Source organism: Balaenoptera musculus, chromosome 16 (assembly GCF_009873245.2).
Source record: "Balaenoptera musculus isolate JJ_BM4_2016_0621 chromosome 16, mBalMus1.pri.v3, whole genome shotgun sequence".
Taxonomy (NCBI): Eukaryota; Metazoa; Chordata; class Mammalia; order Artiodactyla; family Balaenopteridae; genus Balaenoptera; species Balaenoptera musculus.
The window spans coordinates 30,215,191-30,234,459 of NC_045800.1; the positions used below are offsets into that span (position 1 = coordinate 30,215,191).

The window sequence follows — 19,269 nt, forward strand, 5'->3', positions numbered from 1 at the left end:
CTACTTATTTATAAGGATAAATCTGGCTGACTGCTATCCGACAAAAAGTGTAAGTTACTAGCCACCAAGTACACAGCATTAGAATGAGGACAAAAGTAACTTCTTGAAATTATGAGTACTACAAGAAAACTGGGTAATAAACACGGGACTACATGTTACCATTAACAATGCCCTTAGAAGCCAAAATGCTGCCAGAAAGGGAAGCACCCTCAAAGTCAAGTGATAGGAACAATCACTTTTTTTTTTTTAACCGCCCAAGGCCATTCTCAGCCTTGAAGAATCAAAACAGAGCAAAGGTCTACCTCAGAGGTACACTGTTCAGTATGAAACCTGCCTAGTTTCCTGCATTTCCTTTCAAATGCAGCCATACTGTTCAAACAGACTTCCCTCTGTTCTATGATGACAGCACAAGCTGTACAGCCAGAGCCAAAGAGACGGGCCCTGCCCTAAGTAGTACTGGGGCAGAGGGTCAAGAGGACTTAATGACCCCTCCAAACTTGGAATGGAGGTATTGAACATGAACAAGGGACAGTTTTAGAACAGACAAAGGATGAGAAAAACAATGCTGAGGAACTGTAAGAGGGCTCTAAGACCGGAACAGCGGCAGGGATCAAGACCCAAGGCCAGTGTCATTTGAGGAACGTTTGGACGGAGCCCCACTACACCATCCTCTAGGCAATGCTAATAATCCATCATTGTCATGGGCACTAAATCATACAAAAATGAGGCTGCTGCCCTCACTGAAAGCACAATGAGACACCATTTCTTGCTCTCTCAGCATCTGGAGGTCTACCACTACGATTGCTTCAGAAACACTGAGAATGCAGATATGAGAAGGATAGAGCCTGAGCTGACCGCTCTGACTTGTCCGTGTCTTTTAGGAATTCTCTTACTGCCCAGAGGTGTGTGTTTGACTCTGGCTGCTCTTCACTATAATGGACGATCTGGTGTGGCTTGCCAAATGCCTCTGGCAAAGGCAGAGAAGATCATACCAAGAACATGCTGTGTGCCAGATGCTTTCTGCAGGATGTCACACTGGACAAAAATGGCAAAAGGCAAGAGGGTGGGGTGGGGATGTGCAAAGAGGACAAGAAGGGGAGAGGAGCCACCACACACCAATCCCAGGAGAGTATTTCTGTAGTATACTCTGGGGCGCAGAGATGATCAGCAGTCTACTCAGCGGGATCCGATAACACCAGCAGATCCACCGAACCCACGCACAGCATTACAGGGTTGAAGATACGGGGAGAACTGCTCTCCAGTTTCTTTAGGGGAATGACAAAACTGACAAACAGCAGAGTGATGTATGTCATAAAATGGGCTTTAATGTCTTTCTCTTACAACATGATAGTACTGCTTAAACTGGAACTGGCACACAGCTCCCAACACCGGCTTCCTATAAGGAATGAAGCGGGCACGCCCCTGGCTGCCATGCGGCTGGAGCAGCCCCAGGCACTCAGCTTAGTACAAGCTCTGGAGTCCCAATACCTACACCTGCTGCAGTTCACCAACTTTGGGGTTCTGGAACCGGCAGTGTAGATTCTGGGAATACCAAGTACACCAGATACCGTTCCAGCTCCTTGTACTAACAGCTCCCTCCCCTCTGACCGCCCACTTCACCCGCTCCCTGCAATATTGCCGTTCTCAGCTTTGTGAGGTACTAAGGAACACCCTGCCTTGCGGTGCCTTAATCTCCCATCATCACAGGTTTGAATCCTCTGTTTTGCATTTGCTTAAAACATCTTGGAAGTGTGACCTGCCCCGTCCAGAGGACTCTTGGAAGTCACATCTTCCAAGTTTCTTCCTAGCTGATGGCTTCCTTCCACGTCCAACACAGTTAAGGCAGTTCCAAAGAACTGCATTTAGGAGTGAAGACAAACAGGAGTCTATCTTCCTCCTATACCTAGTCAGCCCTTGTCTTGATTGCTTATCTCTCTTTCATTAACATGCACATCTGCATGTACACAGAGCTCTGGAAAAATCCTCTGAAGACTGGAAATATTTTCTCAATTCCTGGAATTATCCCTGTCATCAAGTGATGTTCAAACTGCAGACTGGTCTCTGCCTTCCCAGATGTCTTCCCGTTGCTTGGCTTCCAATTGTTTTCTCTCTGTAAATAAGGGCAGTGTTAAGATGGTAGTAAAACTTCACATAGCCAGTGACTTTCCCTTAATCTGAATTACAAGGCAAACTTTAATCATGAGACAGGTGAATTCCCTGGTTTTCTCTTACCTGATTCCAAGAGTTAATATTTTTAACTTTCCAAGTGTTTTGTAAGTGGGAACGTTTCTATTACTATATAATAAAAAGAGAAAGATCTGTGGCTAATAGAAATAAAAAGCATATGGAATAAGTCAGAACCAAGCAGGATCCAGATTTTTGTCTTGCTGATAATATATTTATTTTAATTCTCTTTCTAAACTGTGTTAGTGCTTCAGTAAAATTGCCCATTATTCCCAGTCTACTGATCTATATAAATATTTCAATAGGCATCAAGAATATGTTTCAATATTTTTCTTCTACTTTCTTGCTCAAATGGAAATAGTAGCCACTGGGCTTTAGTCATATCTCTCTACTACAATTCTACAAAAAAAAAAAAGCAAAAAAAAATTTCACAGAAAAATCAAATTTCAATATTTTCAGAGCACTTTCAGGAGTCAGAAATCTTCTGGAATACCAATTCCAACATGGAAAAATGACCACATATAATGGAGGGAAACTAAGAACTATTTCTAAAAACAAAAAATGCACAAATCTGGGCAATCCATCTTCAAATTTTAACACAGAAGCTTAGTTTCCATTTAACACTTTCACCAATACGTGAGACAATAAAGACCATACACGGTTTGGTGACCCAAGTACTTCACTAGGTGCCACAATACCAGTTCTAATTTCATGGCTAGTCAGTCATTGATCTTGACACCATAAAATGTAGATGATTAAGCCTAAGTGCTTCTTTCCAAGGGCAATTATTTCAGACTAAAAGATTTTGCAAGTCATGAACCAGGGGGATTACAGAAATCAAGGTGAGTTTAGAGTTAATTCTTGCTATTCTGACATATCTTTCCAAATCAGCAGAATCCCTTATGAAATTCCTGTACTATATTTGACTCAACTTTAAGGGCAAAGAACTTGATAAGGAAGCTAACTGGCACTTGGAAATGTGAGAAAGAGAAATTTGCTGCTATTTGGGCACCATCTTGTGGCATTATCTGAAAATAGCAGCAAAGTTACAAGAGGCAAAAAATGGGGGTCAGTAAATTCCAAACTGAAGGCTCAGTGTCATGTGACTCAGCTTTAAGGCAGGCTTAAATTGGGTTGGGATTCTCCAGGGAGATAGCACAAAGGATAACTGGCTTGTCTAAAGGATTCTGGGATTTCTTAGGAAGGCTGACAGTGGTTCTGATTCTCACAAACAGAGAAAAGTTAGGAGAGGATCTAAAGGCAAAGGCAACCTTGGATGAAAACAATCAAAAAGCGGTTCTGGGTTCCAAGAAAAAGTGAAGAAACTAGAAAAGTGAATTATTAGAACTCAGATTTTTCAATAAACTCAGAAACTTAAACCAGAAAGGCAATTTGGAAAGCTTTAGGAAAAGAAATCCAGGAGCAGTAGAAAAACAGAATGACTGGTCCATAATCCATGATTTCAAAATCTAAGTAGCACTGAAAAAAAAGTCTTTTGGTTTTTAAAAAGTCTGGGGTCAAAGCTCCTTTGGTGGTAAATATAACCTGAAAGGACATAAGGCCACAGAAATATTAATGCTAATGTGTTCGATTTTGGTGTTACGAAACATGTATTAACATATTATCTTTCTAAAATTGGAAAAGTTTAGAATTCTGAAACATTTCCTACCCTAATGCTTTCCAACAAAAGACTGTAGATCTGTATTACCAAATATATGTAAATATAAGAGGAAATTCTGGTGGTAAACCATATGATAAAGTCAGCAAGAATAGGGAGACAAACTGAGAAGCACAAAGAAATAGTGAAAATGTGAGGCTTAACTTTATAAATATAGAACATGAACAGAATACAGAAATACAGGTTAGGATGAGACCTAAAAATATTTTCTTCATTTTAAAGAAAAAAATGGAAGCTTGGAGGTGTTAAGTAACTTGCCTAAGATTACATAATCAGTGAAAACCTGAAGCTGGAACCCAGGTCCTTAATTCTTAAATCAGCATACTTTCTACTGTCCTGACCTCTGAAGAGAGGATCTGAAAATATTTACACAGAAAAGGAACAAATGTGGGGGAAAAAAATGTATTCTGCGAAAGATAAAGAATAAACATGTTGCCCCTTTATCAAAGAGAAAAGAAAGTAGGTAATAGCTGATAGACTGTATTTAAAAAGCTCCTATTAACTTTAACTCCACCAATTAAAAAAAGTAAACTAAGAGAAAGCCCAACAGCAGCCATGAGGGCAAGGAACTAAAGAAGAATATAGTGTTAGCATGAAATGATTAACCTAAAGCACTAACATAAGCTGGCCCTGAAGACTTATATTTCTCAGTATAATAAATAAATTGGCAGAAATGATTACATTAAATGAGTTGACTTCTCACTGAGGGAACAGAAAGTGCTAAAGATGAAAAAGGGGCCAGTTTGGTGTCATGTTTAAAAAAATAAAGAAAAGGGATGGCAATTAAAACCTTCAAAATTTACTTCTACACCTAAGAAAATAATGAAGAAAAATCATCACGAAATCCACTTGTAGCCACCTACAGAGTAATAATCAACCTGAAGACTTGAAGTACAAGTCTGGTCAAACTAATCTAATTGCCTTCTTTTATGGATTGACAGACCTGGTAGATCAAGGAGAGGTAACATAAATAACCTCTTCATTTTAGCAAGTTTTAGATTTCAGGCTTACCAAGTATGTATTAATCATTAATATACTGGGAAAAAATCGAGTCTGGCTCACATAAGTGTTAAGGGAGCATTTAACTCTAGAGGGTGGAATGATTATCAATGTATTAAGTATAACACGTGTTATTTACTTAGCAATAACTGGTGAAATGGTCAGTCAGTCCATAAACATTTTCATCTCTGATCTAGGCCAGAGATGTAAGTTTACTAAACAGCAGGTGACACCAAAAATATGGATAAATACTGCAACCCACAGAAAAAGGTCAGATTAAAATGAAAGGAAATGTGGTTAGAAATGAAGGGAACTTCACGTCCGGGGAGAAAAGACACCAAGAAAATGCCGTAAGACCTAGATTATGAGTCAGCAACGCAGCACTGTTCTTGAAGGCAGAATAATGGAATTCCTAAAAAGGATTTCAGAAGGCAGCTGACTGTGATTAAATTTTTATTACAGTTGACTAAGTATCCTATAGAGATGATTTTACTTTTAAGTTCTCAGTGATTTCATTAATCAAACTAAGGGATCAAATTATTGTTTACTTAACTCTGCCTCTCAGGCCTATGACCCAAAAGATGGCCTTTTAGAACCAGCCAATTAATCATATACCCCCCAAGAATAAAATGGAACAAAGTTATGAAATAAAATTATGGCAGGCTTTGAAAATGAGAGTAGCTTATTCTGAAAACTTTGATTCCAACTTTAGGTGGGAATCAAATGTTCTGATAAGTGGAACATGCGGAAATTTTACACGTATTCCTGAGTTTGGTCTTTAAAATGTGGTTTTATCATTTAGTGTGAATCCTTGGTTTAAAACGTGATTAAGTCAAATACAAAGTACTCAAGGACGATCTATGTTTTCATTTCCCACTCTTAGTATAGTTCTAATCTGTCATGCGTTCTGCTAGACTAAAAGATCTATCTGTTCCTCACACTCAGAGACTTGTGACTAAAGCTCTTATCTTCCAGATATATAAAATATGATTTGCTTAAAATGATTTGAGTACTTCCTTTTTCTTGATTCTCCCCAGAGTAACTTTAATTTCTTAATCTCCTTTTTAAGGATTAAGACAAAGACTTCTCAATAAAAGGGTAAGAAGACCAAAGTAGGGTAAAGGAAGTTATCAGGAAAGTATTTATACCTCAAAATCCCAAATTCCAAATTCATTAATTAGAAGGGTTCCATATGCAATGTTCAACTCTGGATTTTATAAAGAAAATCATGGAGGACTTGAAAGGGTTCAGAGTAGAATCATGAGTGAAATAAGACTTATGAAGAAAAATTAAAGTAACAAATGTCATTCATGTATTCAGTCAATGAATATGCACACTGAGTATCTCTTTATGAACTAGGCACTGTGCCAGACAGCAGAACTCTTGAAGTGGGAAAAAGAAAGGCTAGGAAATTATTCTATAGTATTATTAATAAAAGCAGCTATATCAGGATGGCACAAAGATTTTGATTTCTATTTCTATGCTAATTCTGATCTATTGGCTATGGTCAAGTCAAAACTCACCAAGAAAGAGTGTCATGACTGATTAGCACAGTCTGTCATGGATAATGAATGGGGAGCAACAGTACATAGTACACATTTGTCATTACTGGCTTATATTATTATAATGAATACTAATTTCCCAAAAGTCACATAGATAATAGTATTCTAAATACGTAAAGCACCTTTCTAAACATTTTTATACATGTTAACTTATGTTGCTCAAAAAATTCTCCATGGTTAGGTAAGTCAGGCATTGCTTTCACTTTGTTGGAAACTGGGGCACAGAGAGGTATAAGAAACTTGCCCATGGCCACATAGCTAGTTAATGGCAAAAACCCTATTATAGCCCAGATCCTCTCACTCCTAAATGATCTGCCCTGATCTTTACAGTTAAAGGCTGTTAGAACAGAACGGTGTCCAGATGTTCCTGATTTCTACTAAATAAAAAAGAAGAGGAAACTGTTTTAAACTATTGTACAGATTTAAGTTAGACCTATGGAAGAATTTTCTGACAGTAAAAGCTCTAACCATTGGAACAGATAACTAAATAGAAGCCTGTCATATTTTATTTTCTGAAGACCTTAAAATTTTTTTCTTTTGGAAAAAAATGTTAATTACCCCAGAACTCCTTCAAATGGGATTACAGTATTATAAAAGGAACATGGGTTTTAATTAGAGAGGCCTAGGTTCAAATGTCTCCTTTCAATTTACCAGCTGGGTGACCTTAGGCCAGCTACTTCACCTCTCTGGACCAGCTCTAAACTGGAGATAATACCATCCCCATCCAGAGTTATCGTAACATGTTATAGTGCCAGGAATTTCCTTCCAATCCTTTTAATTGCAAAAACCTTTATGTGGCTTTTAATCTTAAAATCTTCAAAACTGAAGAGAGAGGAGAAACAACTGCTTAAAATATCAGGTTCGGGGCTTCCCTGGTGGCGCAGTGGTTTAGGATCTGCCTGCCGATGCAGGGAACACGGGTTCGAGCCCTGGTCTGGGAAGATCCCACATGCCGCGGAGCAACTGGGCCCATGAGCCACAACTACTGAGCCTGCGTGACTGGAGCCTGTGCTCCGCAACACGAGAGGCCGCGATAGTGAGAGGCCCGCGCACCGCGATGAAGAGCGGCCCCGCTTGCCGCAACTAGAGAAAGCCCTCACACAGAAATGAAGACCCAACACAGACATAAATAAATAAATATATAAATAAAAATTAAAAGTCACATTGTTCTAAAAAAAAAAAAAAATCAGGTTCATATTTTCTTTCTTACTCAAGGCAGATATCCCCACCAGACTGCAAGTCTTAAGGAGAGGAACAACATCTTGCCGTTTCTCTAACTTTCCTAATTAGGGAGCACAATGCCTTGCACAGGGTAGGTACACAGTGAATTCCAAATGTAGTTGATAGTGTATCACAGGCAATTGAAAATAAAAAGAGTAATGACAAGAAAAAAGTATGCACTGGCATCTGTGCTGGACTCACCATAAGATGATACTGCTACTACTACTAAAACAGCAGCAGCTCCTATGTACCACACACTCACTACAGGCCTAGAGAAACAGGAGGGAGAGTGCTCCCATGGGTTTTAAAGATGACTAAGTATCTTTTGTGGGTTATCTCACTTGATTTCCATTTTATGGATGAGGAAACAGAGGCCTCCAGAGAGTAAGTAATTTGCTTAAGGTGACATAGCCAGTAAATGGCAGAGCTTAGATGTAGACCCAGGCAGTCTGATTCCAGAGTTTATAATGTTATTTCATATGCTGTACTGACCCCTTTCCCTCCAGTGGAAGAACTGGAACAGAAGTATCTGTTCTGTTTAATACCTAAACAGTACTTTTAATTTCCACAGAAAAAAATCTTTAAGTGAGAAGTCTTGGGCTCCATGCAGGCAATTACAAGAGTATATATATGCTCAATGCATAAAGAAGCCAGAAAGCTATATCAGGAATTTTCCATACGCATTTTCTCAGATATAAAGAATGGGAGAGTTCTGAGACATAATAAAGGAAGAGTCCTCTATAACCTGTATAGATTCAGGACCAATGGATAGGAGAAACTTACCACCGTGGGTCTCTATTCACAACTAAACGCCTTCTTTAAAAAAGTAAGTAACAGGGTACCCACTGAGCCAACAGCCTCATTTTAATTTCATCACTGAAATGTCCTTTGTATAGCTGAGCATTTAAAACAAATTCAAGTGGAACAGTATGCTGATGTGCCTACAGAGAAACAGAGGGGGATACTCAGGTGACAGCCATACAAAACTATTATTGCAGTACCTGTAGAAATACGGGTGATATTACACGCATAGGGAAGCAGGATACATTGCAAAAAGAATCACATCTCCTTTTATAGATACCATGGTTATTACCCTCTATTGATTTTCTGAGATAACTGTGGTTATCACAGAGAAATCATCTTCCTCAGAGATAACCAATTAATAAAGGGTTAAGGACACTGCACATTCTACTTTAATCTAGCTCTGACAGTGCCATATATAAAAACCAGAGGAATCCTCCCCTGTTTCTATAGTCTGTAGGAAGCCTTTGAGTCAAGAATGCATGGAAAAAATCAAAACTGCCTCATTATAATCATTAAGGTTTCAAAAATTAGTTGGGTTCAACTCTGAAACTCTAGCACCTGCCATGACACACTCTGTCACTGGTTATCTGGCCAGTGCAGCTGAGAGTCTGCAAGCTGCCTGCTATCACCAAAGCAGAGTGGACAGGAAGTATTAATGGCCTTGTTAGACCGGCAATAAACAAGGAGTTTGAAACTTCCATTCGTTTAATGGAAAAATGAAGTTACTTTTCGGTAAGTGGAATTTTCAGAATAAATTGCCTTCACAGATTCCACAGATGGAGGGCTAAGGCAATCAGACTGTCTAAAGCCTGAAGGTTGACAAAAAGCACTTAAGTGCTAACCAGAGTCCCAAACCTTTACGTACAAGTCAACAGCCTATAAAGGGGAGAGAGATTTAACCTCAACTACAAACTATAGGGAAAGAAAAACCCTGCTTGTGGATCAGTTGAAATATTCTGAGGACTCTTAAGTACTGGAAAATAATCAGAAGATTAGGCTAACCTAGATGTGCTCTAATGGAGCCACTCAGGACTGTTTTTAAAGAAAAAATTACCTTCTACAGTTATTATCATCAATGTCAGATGCTGGCTTTTCCTTAATTTGTCTTCTATCTAAGATCTAAACCATTTGATAATATCATGGCAATCATGGCCCAGTAAAACCACAGCAAATAATGTTTTCTGCCTGGGAGACTATTATGTCTTCATAGGAATATTTTTCTGAGAGTCGGGAGCAAGAACTATAGAAACAGCCATGGATAAGCTGAAAGGACTGAACCTATCTCTTGGAAAACAACAGTAGGAACATGGATTAGGATGCCTTGGTGTGTGGAACAGGCAGACAAATTCTAAAATGTCTTCCTCCTAAATATAAGGCATGAAAACAATTTCAATATATGTAGGAGGCTTCTAGGAAATGGAAATGCCAAAATGGAATGGGCTTCATTCTTTTTTTTTTTTAACACATGCCTTATAGTGAGCTCTAAAGGGACTAAAGAAGAACACCATCAACTTCAACTCACCACGGGCTTCTTGCAGTTTCTTAAGTTCTGCTTCCCGTTCGGTTTTGCTCTGCTTACTTCGAACCCCAAGGGCACTGATGACTAACCTTCTGGCTAGGGCTGCTGAAGTCTCAGGACGCTCCTTTGCTGGCTGGAGAAACTCTGAATGGGAGAAAGGGAGGGAGTAGGAGGGAGTAAGGAAGAGAAAGCACTCTAGCTCCAAGTGATTTAACTCAGTAATTAACATACCAAATAGACTAACAAGGGCTGCATCAGCAGTAATTAATACAAGCCTGATAGATGAAGAGCAGAGGAAATTAACATGGCAAAGCACAAACAACCCTGCCTTCATTATCTGTATTAACACAATTTCTTACAGTGACTCTATCAAACAGCTAAACACTGAGGTAAACTAGATAAGGATGTCATCAGAAAATGGTTGCTGCATTGCTTACAGTTAGTATCTCCCACTCTCTCCAAGTGGCTACTCCAGTGCTATATTTCCAACACAGCCTTTTCTATTTTCTTTTTTCCTTCAAATAATATTTCCTTTAACACTAAAAATAAAAGTGATATGTCCTTAGAACTCTGGATGCTATACAAGTGCTGGAAAAAACAATATCACCACTATCAACAAGAAAAAGCTCCTGAGATTATATAGGCTTACCAGCATAAGCTCTAGCTTTGGCCTTGGCTGCTCTCGTGGCCTGCGACAAGGGCCGGATCTTCACCATGGTATGTTTACTACCCAGAGCATCACGAGCTGTAAAGAGAATAAATATAAAGAAGTAGAAGACATGAAGAAGAGTGATGCAAAAATTTAAGGCTAGTTCTTAGAAAGTATTTCCTAGATGTTATGCTTTATTTTTCATCATGAGCAAAAGAAATGGTAAGCTCTAGAAAATCCGTAAGGAACAAAATGGCAGTGATTATTTTAGAACAGGGATCAGTAAACTATAGCTTTGTGACCAAATCCAGCCAACCACCTGTTTTTGTAAAGTTTTACTGAAACAGAGCCATGCTCATTCATTTGCATACTGTCTAGGGATGCTTTCTGGCTACAACACAAGAGTTAAGTAGTGACAGAAACCTTATACCTTAAAATATCTACTATCTGGCTCTTTACAGAATAAGTTTGCAGACCCCTATTTTAGGTGATTCAGACAGGAATCAACATCTCTAATTTCTTTGAATGCCTCTGCATCAGATCTATCATGAGGCCAATGATATAAGTGAAAAGGCCAAATCATATATTCAGAAAGTAGGTATTACAAATGCTCACTGGACAGGTTAAAGGGCTACTGCAAATTCATTTGTCGGGGAGGGGGGTAGAATCAAAAATATTTTAAGATTTAGTCATACTGGCTTCTTAAATCTTTACCTATAATCTGTTTATGCACTATCATAACTGACAGCTATGCAGCAAATAACCTTGGAAGGAGCTCTCTCTCCAAATACCACTGGATTAGGATAAAAAGGGAGAGGGGGAGCAAATGGGTACCAAAGTAACATGCCTCAAAAACCTCTACCTGCCAATTATCTGTACTGACTGAATAAAATGTCAGGTGGCTGGAACAGAAAGCAAATAAGGACAAGTAGTAGGAGAAAACAGACAACAAGCACACTGAAATCCATTGGGTGAATACCTGTAATCGGACTGGAGAATACTCCTAGGGCGTGTGTATCATCCACCCATTTAATATCAAATCCTTTCTTTCTGCAACAAAAGAACAGAATTTTATTCCTTAAAATAAAATTTACTTTTCAAAAACATCTTTCAAATAGAGTCTCATAAAGCATTTCATGATGAGATAGAAACACTCAACAAGCACACATGTGGAATGGGGATAATGACACACAAAACGGCTTGGGGTACAGAAGAAGCCACTGAGTTTTAAAAGCAATAATACCACCATAACGAACTACCTGGGAGCATTTTACATTGTCAGCCAGGTTACAGACATCAACTAATTAATCCTCACATGTTCCCTGGGGAGGTAAAGTATTTATCACACTTTTTACAAGGGATGTTTTTAGGGGACTGGAGCTAGAAGAGGTGGAACGAGGAAGTATGGGAGGGGCAGAAGATTACTAGAGGAGGAGGTAGGCAGGGAAGGTCACCTGGATTTAATGCAAATGTAGGCTCAAGGACAGAGACAAGAGACAGAGAGGAAGAGGGAGACAGGTCATTCAAAGCAAAATCAATCAATCAATCAAATAAGGGAGAAAAGGGACAACTCTAATCAGAGAGGCTGACCTATTCTTTCTTTCCAGTTGTAGAAGTGAAGTAAGAAAGGGAAACTCAGGTTCTGCCACCTTCAGACCATGGGCAGGTTTAATCTCTCTGTAAGCTAGGTCTGCTCATCTGTAGAAATGGGTACAGTTCCTTCATAACAGAGTTGCTGCGAAAACGGAAGTGAGATCATCCATGACAAGGCAAAGGGCACGGTGTTGAGCACTTAGTGGACATCTAATAAATGAATGGTGCCCATTATTTTTTATTATTAATAGCAATATTCATCAGGAAGATGATTAATATTGATGAAGATGTGATTAAAATATGAAGTTGACTCTGGTGTTTGACTCAACAGGCATTATTATTATATGCTTTTGCACCATGACCTTTTCTTTTTTTTATAAAGCACTATAAAGAAAAAAAAAAAGGCAACTGCTAAAATATCTTCCCTCTTTAACAACTAGTCAAGAAAAAATTTCCTTTGAAGGAAAAAGGAATAAAGAGGCTTTGAAGGTTAGTTAGACAATTTCCTGAATGTAAGGGTCAGTTTGACCATGGCATAAAATGACCACAGAGGTTGAAGACTATGAGAAAGTTCAACAGTGGAAGTCTATATTATAAGACAGTTGACAAAAGACAGAGAAAAACTTAGATGGGCTCTGGAGGGCCTTTTAGACTTCAGAATTTCATAACCCTTTAAAATGCTTCCCCCTTTTGAGAATGTTTTCCTGTTTCATAGAAAAATGATCTGCAGGTAAGATTAGGAAGAAACAAAGCAAGGGAAGTTAATAATTCTTAAGAAATAACTGATCTTCAGGAAATTCCAGACATTAACAAAATCAATCCTTGGTCTTAAAAAATCATCATTATTAGTGACAACCTAAGGTAGTTCTAATTTTGGATTTAATCTCATTGACTGCTTTTTAAAATCTATTATGCACTTTATCTGGAACAGACCCTGATACTGGGTCTTAACATAATTGTAATGAATTAGACTGACTGATCTACACTATATGTTTAGTGTAAGATCTATGGCAGAGAGTGTTAACTGTCCTCCATGATCTAGTCACTCCTCCTCTCTTTTAGTTACTTAACTGATAAGTGCTGCCCCTGTCCCCTCAACCAACAAAATTTAAGTGAGATACCTGGCTGCTAGTTTTGCCTGTTCTAGAGCTTTACAGAAAAACAGGGTGCTTGTTTTTGTACATAAAGTTTCAATTAATACAGCCACACTCATTGTCTGTAGCCACACCTATTGTCTATGGCTACTTTTGTGCAACGATGGCAGAGTTGCCTAAAATAATTACTATCTAACCCTTAAGGAAAAGTTGGGAGCTATACTCTAATTCAAGATGTACATGAATTGAATTTTAAGTTTAAATTTGTATGTCAGACAATAGACCTGGTTCATTGTTAGACCTGGTTCATTGTTAATGTCAGGATTGGAGCATTAAAGTATAATCCCTTCTTGGTAATGACTTTCTTCCAGACCCTGAAAATCTTTTTCTTAATAACTTATTTTTGGGATTATTTCTTTATTCCTGAAGCTTATTTTTTCTTATAAGCTAAAGATACAGAGGTATACTTCTGACTCTTTTACCTTCTCATACATATGTATGAATTATATACATATATAAGAGGTAGTGCAATTATTCTCAAACCCACTTATATCAGTTTTAATTTATATTTTCACTACATAATTTAATTTATTAAATAAAATTAAAACGATGAAATATGAGTGTGAAAAAGAAAAGTTGTGTCTATGGTTTGGAAGACTAGAGAAAGATAAAGTCACTAAAAAACCCCAAACAGCTATTATTAATTATGTTTGGGCAAAAGAGCTTAAAAAAAAAAGAGAGAGAGAGAGAGGGAATTCCCCGGTGGTCCAGTGGTTAGGACTTGGCACTTTCACTGCTGTGGCCTGGGTTCAATCCCTGGTCAGGGAACTAAGACCCTGGAAGCCACACGGTGCAGCCAACAAAAATTTTAAAAAGAGAGAGAGAGAGAGAAAACATTTTAACCTATAAGGAATTTGCACTCAGGTGACTCTGAAGGGACATTAAAGTTCTTGCTGGAAGTCACAGGTGATATCAGGGTGACATATAAGAACTCAATAGAAGATAGTCTGCCATCAACATACTAGTTACTTAAAAAAAAAAGGCCTTGGCACCACATCAAAGACTGGCAAGTAAATGGACATTTATATGTACTGTTAAAATAAACTGGTTGAGACATATAACAATCATTTTTTATCATTCTCTACTTGACTATTTCTATCTCGGTGGTCAGAATAACCTCAAATCAATAATTTAATTTACAGCTCTTTTGGACTGTTAGGGCCCTTGGTGCCTGGCAGAAGAAAACACATATCCTCTCAGGAGATATCCTCTTCTTTTACTGTAAGCCTCAATTCCCATAAGTAAAATTCCAAAGGAAATGGTCAGCTGTACAGATTTTTAAAAAAGTAACTAAACCTCCAAAAAAGAAGCAAGGCACTATGAGTGAGAATTTGCAGAAAGAGAATTAAAAGGACTTCAGGTAAAGAAATTACCAGACATAGACTATAGAAGGTCTATGTTCAATATACTTCTTGAAAATATTTGGAGAAAAAAAAGAAACTAATGACCATGCAGATTTGAAAAATAGAGAACTTTGAAAAATAAGAAACATAAAATGAAATTTAAAAATTCAATGGACAGATTTAACAGCAAATTAAACACAGCTGAAGAAATCAGAAAGTGGAAATTAGAGTTAAAAAAATTACTCAGCATGTAATGGAGACAAAGAAATGGAAAATATGAAAGAGATAACATGAGGATTAAGTGAGAAGGTTTAATCTACTTTTAACTGGCATCTTAGAGAATATAAAAGAGACTAGTACAGAGGCAATATTTGAAGAGAGAATGCCTAGTGTTCTCCAAAACCAATGAAAAATACTAGCTCAATAATAATAATAACAAAAGAAACACAAAGCCACATCATACTGAAAATGCACAATACCAAAGACAAAGAGAAAACATTAAGAGCACCCAAAGAGAAAAGAGAGATTACTCTCAGAAGCAATAGTTAAGACTTTCAGCTGGCTTCTCATCCTACACTAAGAAAGCCAGGAGAAAGCAGAATAAAATCTTCAAGTTTCTGAGAAAAACAACTACCAACCTAGGATTCTCTACCCAGCAAAAATGTCTTTCAAGAATGAAGTTCGGGGCTTCCCTGGTGGCGCAGTGGTTGAGTCTGCCTGCTAATGCAGGGGACACGGGTTCGAGCCCTGGTCTGGGAAGATCCCACATGCCACGGAGCAACTAGGCCCGTGAGTCACAACTGCTGAGCCTGCACGTCTGGAGCCTGTGCTCCGCAGCGGGGGAGGCCGCGATAGTGGGAGGCCCGCGCACCGCGATGAAGAGTGGCCCCCGCGTGCCGCAGCTAGAGAAAGCCCTCGCACAGAAACGAAGACCCAACATAGCAATCAATCAATCAAAAAAAAAAAAAAAAGAATGAAGTTGATCAAAATGGATTAAAGACCTAAATGTAAGGCCAGACACTATCAAACTCTTAGAGGAAAACATAGGAGGCAGAACACTGTATGACATAAATCACAGCAAGATCCTTTTTGACCCAGCTCCTAGAGAAATGGAAATAAAAACACAAATAAACAAATGGGACCTAATGAAACTTAAAAGCTTTTGCACAGCAAAGGAAACCATAAACAAGACCAAAAGACAACCCTCAGAATGGGAGAAAATATTTGCAAATGAAGCAACTGACAAAGGATTAATCTCCAAGATTTACAAGCAGCTCATGCAGCTCAATAACAAAAAAACAAACAACCCAATCCAAAAATGGGCAGAAGACCTAAACAGACATTTCTCCAAAGAAGATATACAGATTGCCAACAAACACATGAAAGAATGCTCAGCATCATTAATCATTAGAGAAATGCAAATCAAAACTACAATGAGATATCATCTCACACCGGTCAGAATGGCCAGCATCAAAAAATCTACAAACAATAAATGCTGGAGAGGGTGTGGAGAAAAGGGAACACTCTTGCACTGTTGGTGGGAATGTAAATTGATACAGCCACTATGGAGAACAGTATGGAGGTTCCTTAAAAAACTAAAAATAGAATTACCATATGACCCAGCAATCCTGCTACTGGGCATATACCCAGAGAAAACCATAATTCAAAAAGACACATGCACCCCAATGTTCATTACCGCACTAACAATAGCCAGATCATGGAAGCAACCTAAATGCCCATCGACAGATGAATGGATAAAGAAGATGTTAGGGGCTTCCCTGGTGGCGCAGTGGTTGAGAACCTGCCTGCCAGTGCCGGGCACATGGGTTTGAGCCCTGGTCTGGGAGGATCCCACATGCCGCGGAGCGGCTGGGCCCGTGAGCCACAACTACTGAGCCTGCGCGTCTGGAGCCTGTGCTCCGCAATGGGAGAGGCCACGGCAGTGAGAGGCCCGCGTGCCACGATGAAGAGTGGCCCCCGCTTGCCAGAACTGGAGAAAGCCCTCACGCAGAAACGAAGACCCAGCACAGCCAAAAATAAATAACTAAATAAATTTAAAAAAAAAAAGAAGATGTGACACATATATACAATGGAATATTACTCAGCCATAAAAAGGAATGAAATTGAGTTATCTGTAGTGAGATGGATGGACCTAGAGACTGTCATACATAGTGAAGTAAGTCAGAAAGAGAAAAACAAATACAGTATGCTAACACATATATATGGAATCTAAAAAAAATAGTGGTCATGATGAACCTAGGGGCAAGACGGGAATAAAGACACAGACCTACTAGAGAATGGACTTGAGGATACGGGGAGGGGGAAGGGTAAGCTGTGACAAAGTGAGAGAGTGGCATGGACATATATACACTACCAAATGTAAAATAGATAGCTAGTGGGAAGCAGCTGCATAGCACAGGGAGATCAGCTCGGTGCTTTATGACCACCTAGAGGGGTGGGATAGGGAGGGTGGGAGGGAGACGCAAGAAGGAGGAGATATGGGGATATATGTATATGTATAACTGATTCACTTTGTTATAAAGCAGAAACTAACACACCACTGTAAAGCAATTATACTCCAATAAAGATGTTAAAAAAAAAAAGAATGAAGTTGAAATAAAGCCATTAAGAAACAACAACGACGACGACGACAACAAAACCCAACTGAGTGTGTTACCAGCAGATTGTTACTAAATTAAATGCTAAAGAACATGTTTCATGCAGGAGGAAAAAGATTTCAGATGAAAGATATAAGACGCAAGAAGGTATAAATGAAGAATACAGAAAGTGGATGAATCTGAATGCTGATAATATAAAACAATAATGTAACATCAAATGGAGTTTAAAAAGAAAAAAAGATTCAAAATACTAAATCACAATAGCATATTAGCTGGAGGTTGGGGAGACATTGGAATGGAATTGGGGAATGGAGTTTAAAACCCTTAGAATGTTTGGAAAGAGTGTAAAAATATTAACTTTAGCCATTGATAAATTAAACAGGCATTTTATAATTTCTAAAGTAACCACCAAATAATAGAAATGGGATCATTTCCCAAAAATATGGAAGGAGAAAAAAATACCTCATCAATCCAAAAGAAGGCAAGAGAAAAGAGAAAAAGATGGGACAAGTAAACACACAAAAAAAGATGGCAGGCATACATCCAAATATATCAATAATTACAATAAATATAAATGGACTAAATGCACCATGAAGACAGATTCCAAAGTCATTATTGATGACATTCTTCTTAAATGCTAAAATGGGGTCTAGAAAGACTACTTAGCATTTTTTAAAGGAACCGAGAAGAAGAGTGGTTTGATACGGATTTCTAATGGACTTGGAAAAGACAATAAACAAACTTGATGCTAAAGTAAATGCCGAATAGAAACGGGAATAGAAAAACAAAAAAGATGATCTTTCAAAAGACATTTTAAGAAAACTTCATTCCACCTTCCCTAACATCCCCAATCATTTGCAAGTACTTACTGATAAGTGCAGAAAATCCGTAGGAGATCTTCAGTACGAAATTCTTGGGGGAAGTCATAAATTTCAATGACATGTGGGAATTCACAATCACTGAGGTCAATATCAGGAACTTCATGGTTGTAATAATCAAATATAGGTTCTTGGATGCTTTCTCTATTCTTCATATTCCCTGATAACTAGAGAGGAGGAAGCATATATGTGACTGTTACATCAAGCCAGAGCATTGTAAAATATCCTCCCATATGTAAACAATCCTCTTTGTCTCCATGTTCCTATTCCTTAACCTTTATCATTTGTCTCTGTTCATGAACACAATAATGACTGGGCTCTATCACCCAGCTTATATTATACATGTGGAATACTTTGATTAATGTGGTGAGTTATAAACAACACATCTTAGAAAATGAATTTCAGAAAATAGCTGAAGAGATGAATTAATAACATTTGTTTTATTTGAGCTTATTGATCAGACCCATAGTTTCGTTTCTGAAAGTGAACAAAAACAAAATTTTTAAGAATAAAAACACTTTGTTAGTCTACCTTTCGTTGACAGTAGCTTACAAAGAAATTTGTTATAACAAATGTAAGTGGCACAAGTAATTATATTTAAGTTCCCTAGCATTAGAGCTACCTAAAGGAATTTCCACACAGCAGGTTAATACAGGAATTAATAGTAATGAAGAATACTTAAAATTCTACTATTCTAAGAAAAAACTGAAGGCTAATAACTATGTCATACGAGATGCAGGAGAATGGAAAAGGAAAAATGGAAAGTGGCAGCAAAGCCATGACAGTCATTTTGTCATTCACCTAGAGCCTAGTACTGACCACCCAGAGCCTTCAGACTCTAAAGTGTGTTCTCTCTGTTAATCAAAAGTCCAACTAGAGACCTTCAAACTTTCTCTCTTTCATACTGTGCCTCTTTTCCCATCAAATGAGAAAATGAGAATTTGCAATGTCAAGGATGTATCTCCTTTCCTTGGAGAAGTGAAAATGGATTTAAGAATTTTATTTGGGAGGGAGTGAGGGAGGAAGGCGATTTAGGTAAAATCGACAAAAATGTTTATTTATTGCTG

General features: G+C 38.2%; 1 protein-coding gene across 1 annotated transcript in view; it reads right to left on the reverse strand.

Annotated features, from left to right (window-relative positions):
• Positions 1-1,308: 1,308 nt before the first annotated feature.
• The window catches only part of R3HCC1L (R3H domain and coiled-coil containing 1 like), a 92,880-nt gene continuing 74,919 nt past the window's right edge, over positions 1,309-19,269 (reverse strand). The window contains exons 4-8 of the mRNA XM_036829595.1: positions 18,194-18,369; positions 11,596-11,666; positions 10,617-10,712; positions 9,971-10,111; positions 1,309-2,110 (exon numbers count right to left, since the gene is read on the reverse strand). Coding sequence (XP_036685490.1) covers positions 2,043-2,110; positions 9,971-10,111; positions 10,617-10,712; positions 11,596-11,666; positions 18,194-18,369 — 552 coding nt within the window. The 3' untranslated portion in view covers positions 1,309-2,042. The remainder of the gene's footprint in view (positions 2,111-9,970; positions 10,112-10,616; positions 10,713-11,595; positions 11,667-18,193; positions 18,370-19,269) is intronic.